The sequence below is a fragment of the Meleagris gallopavo genome, unplaced genomic scaffold, assembly GCF_000146605.3.
Source record: "Meleagris gallopavo isolate NT-WF06-2002-E0010 breed Aviagen turkey brand Nicholas breeding stock unplaced genomic scaffold, Turkey_5.1 ChrUn_random_7180001957387, whole genome shotgun sequence".
NCBI lineage: Eukaryota > Metazoa > Chordata > Aves > Galliformes > Phasianidae > Meleagris > Meleagris gallopavo.
The window spans coordinates 23,066-25,574 of NW_011217639.1; the positions used below are offsets into that span (position 1 = coordinate 23,066).

General features: G+C 50.7%; 1 protein-coding gene across 1 annotated transcript in view; it reads left to right on the top strand.

Annotated features, from left to right (window-relative positions):
• The first annotated feature begins 252 nt into the window (after positions 1-252).
• LOC104917195 (ranBP2-like and GRIP domain-containing protein 3) overlaps positions 253-2,509 on the top strand; it is a 21,454-nt gene continuing 19,197 nt past the window's right edge. The window contains exon 1 of the mRNA XM_031557774.1: positions 253-283. Coding sequence (XP_031413634.1) covers positions 253-283 — 31 coding nt within the window. The remainder of the gene's footprint in view (positions 284-2,509) is intronic.

Below are 2,509 nucleotides of genomic sequence, written 5' to 3' on the forward strand. Positions count from 1 at the left end.
CAGGTTAGATTTGGGATCAGCGTGTTTTGCAGAGCTCCTGGTAGGAGTTGCTCTCTGGAGCCACAGCTCTGCAGTTATTTGCCCTCTGGAGATGCGTATTTATTTGGGTTAACTTCACAGGGAGCCTAGACAGTGCTAACTGAGTCTTGGTTAGCTGACTGTTAGATGTGTAAAACTAGGTGGCATAAATTTGCCCTCACAGCAGTGAGGTGATAGTTAAACTCACCATGGGGAATACAAAGATGGGAATGCATGCCCAAAACCAGTCTGGAATTCGAGTGTGGTGAGCACATCTCTCATGTTGGTAACTCTAAACGCAGTGGTGGTTTTGATTTACTGTTTGTTTGTCACAGTAATGATCCTTGTAGCACCATCCAGGGCACTGCCTGCTCTGCTCAATATGAGGAGTTGGACTCCATGCACACAGCCAGGTGGTTGCATCCAAGATTGAGCTGGGGGTTAAAATGATACTGTTCTGTGTTGTCTGAGATAGCAGAGAAGGTGCAGTAAGTAACAGCCTGCTTGCTGGAGCAAAGTGCTGCAAGGCACAGACAGCATGGCTGGTGCTGGGTATGTGTGCAAGCTTGAGAGAGAGTAGTGATGCTGGAGTTGTGGGAGTGGGTGTTCATCAAACTCACACAGCAGTTGCCTGGATTTTATTTTTTTATTTCTTCTGGTATTACTTTGGTACACAGAACTCCCAGCCAGAATCAGAGCTCTGAGAGGTCTTTATTGAACTCTGTTAATACAAAACTCTCACTTCTCTGCTTTCTTAAGTGGTATGACAAACCCACTGAAGCCCTAACACTCCCTATGCAGCTACTTCAGACCTCTGCCATCTCCCATTGCTTGTTTCTGTTCTGGTGATTTGGTCTGTGGACTTCAATGAGCTTCCAGTGATGCTGTTGCTGTTGTTGTTAAAGAGGGAATGCCCAAAAGGGTTCCAGTCTGAAAAGGGCTCGAACTTGCATTGTGATCAGGAACAGGTCAGAGGTGTTCCTGGTTCTCACTTGGCCCCCAAGTATGAGATGTGCTACTTCTTGCAGGAGCTGACTGGCATCACAGCCAGATGCCTTTGGTTCCCACTTCCTTGCCTTATTACTAATACAGAAAGAAAAATTGGAGTGGTAGGGCTGGGTCATGTATTGGCAGTACATTAAATAACAGAAGAGGGGGTGTGGGACTGGGTCAAAACCACTGTAACTCTCTCCCAAAAGGGCAAGATGATATCCACTGCTCAGCGGTGGAGCCTCTGCCCTGTTGTTGCCAAGCAGAGCAAAGCTGTTTGAGAGAGAAGGACGGGTGGAAAAGATACCAACTCAGCGTTGTGGGCGTCCCCCCCCCAGACCATGCTCAACTCCCCAGGTGCCTCTGCGGAATAGATTTGAGGCCCTGGAACCCGAGGGAGAGGTGTGTGCAGGTGTGGAGGGAGGCCCATCCGTGAGGGTGCCTCGGGGGAAGCGGTCACCCCGCGCCTCAAGACTTCGTCCACCCAGAAGGACAGAAGGGTGGTTGTCATAGGCGACTCCCTGCTGCAAGGAACCGAAGGCCATATATGCTGGCCCGACCCTACCCGCAAAGAGGTGTGCTGCCTCCCTGGGGCACGGGTCATGGACATTGCTAGGAGACTTCCCAGACTGATGTGCCCTTCTGACTACTATCCACTATTGATAGTACAGGCTGGCAGTGAAGAAGTTGGTGAGAAAAGCCTGAAGACTATCAAAGATGACTTCAGGGGACTGGGGCGGGTAGTTGAAGGAACAGGTGTGCAGGTGGTTATTACATCTGTACCTTCAGTGGCAGGAAACGATACTGGGATGAGCCTAAAAACCCATCTCTTGAACAAACGGCTTAGGAGTTGGTGCAAACGCAGGAGTTTTGGTTTTTTTGATCACGGGGCAATTTACTCGGCACCTGGCATGATGGCTGCAAATGGAAGCAGCCTGTCTCCATGGGGAAAGAGGGTTGTTGCTGAGGAACTGGCGGGACTTATTGACAGGTGTTTAAACCAGGCATGAAGGGGGAAGGGGACAAAATGAGAGCTGCTGGGACTGAGGGGGCAGTTCGAGGCTCCAAACAGAACTTGATGGGTGGAGACAGTGGAGTTCAAAGGCTTGGAGAGGGGTGGGGGGATGCTGCTTCTCTTAAGTGCCTGTATACTGATGTGTGTAGCATGGGGAATAAACAGGAAGAGCTGGAGTTCTGCGTGCGGTCGCAAGGTCATGATCTCATCGCGATCACGGAGACGTGGTGGGACAGCTCGCATGACTGGAATGTTGTCATGGAGGGGTATGTGCTTTTTAGGAAAGATCGGCTGGCTAGGCGGGGTGGTGGAGTTGCTCTTTATGTGAGAGAGCAGCTTGAATGTATTGAACTTCACTTGGGGGAGAGTGATGTAGCGGTGGAGAGCTTATGGGTGAGAATCAAGGGGCAGGCTGGTAAGGGTGACACTGTTGTGGGGGTGTACTACAGGCCCCCTGATCAGGATGAGGAGGCTGATGAGGCCTTC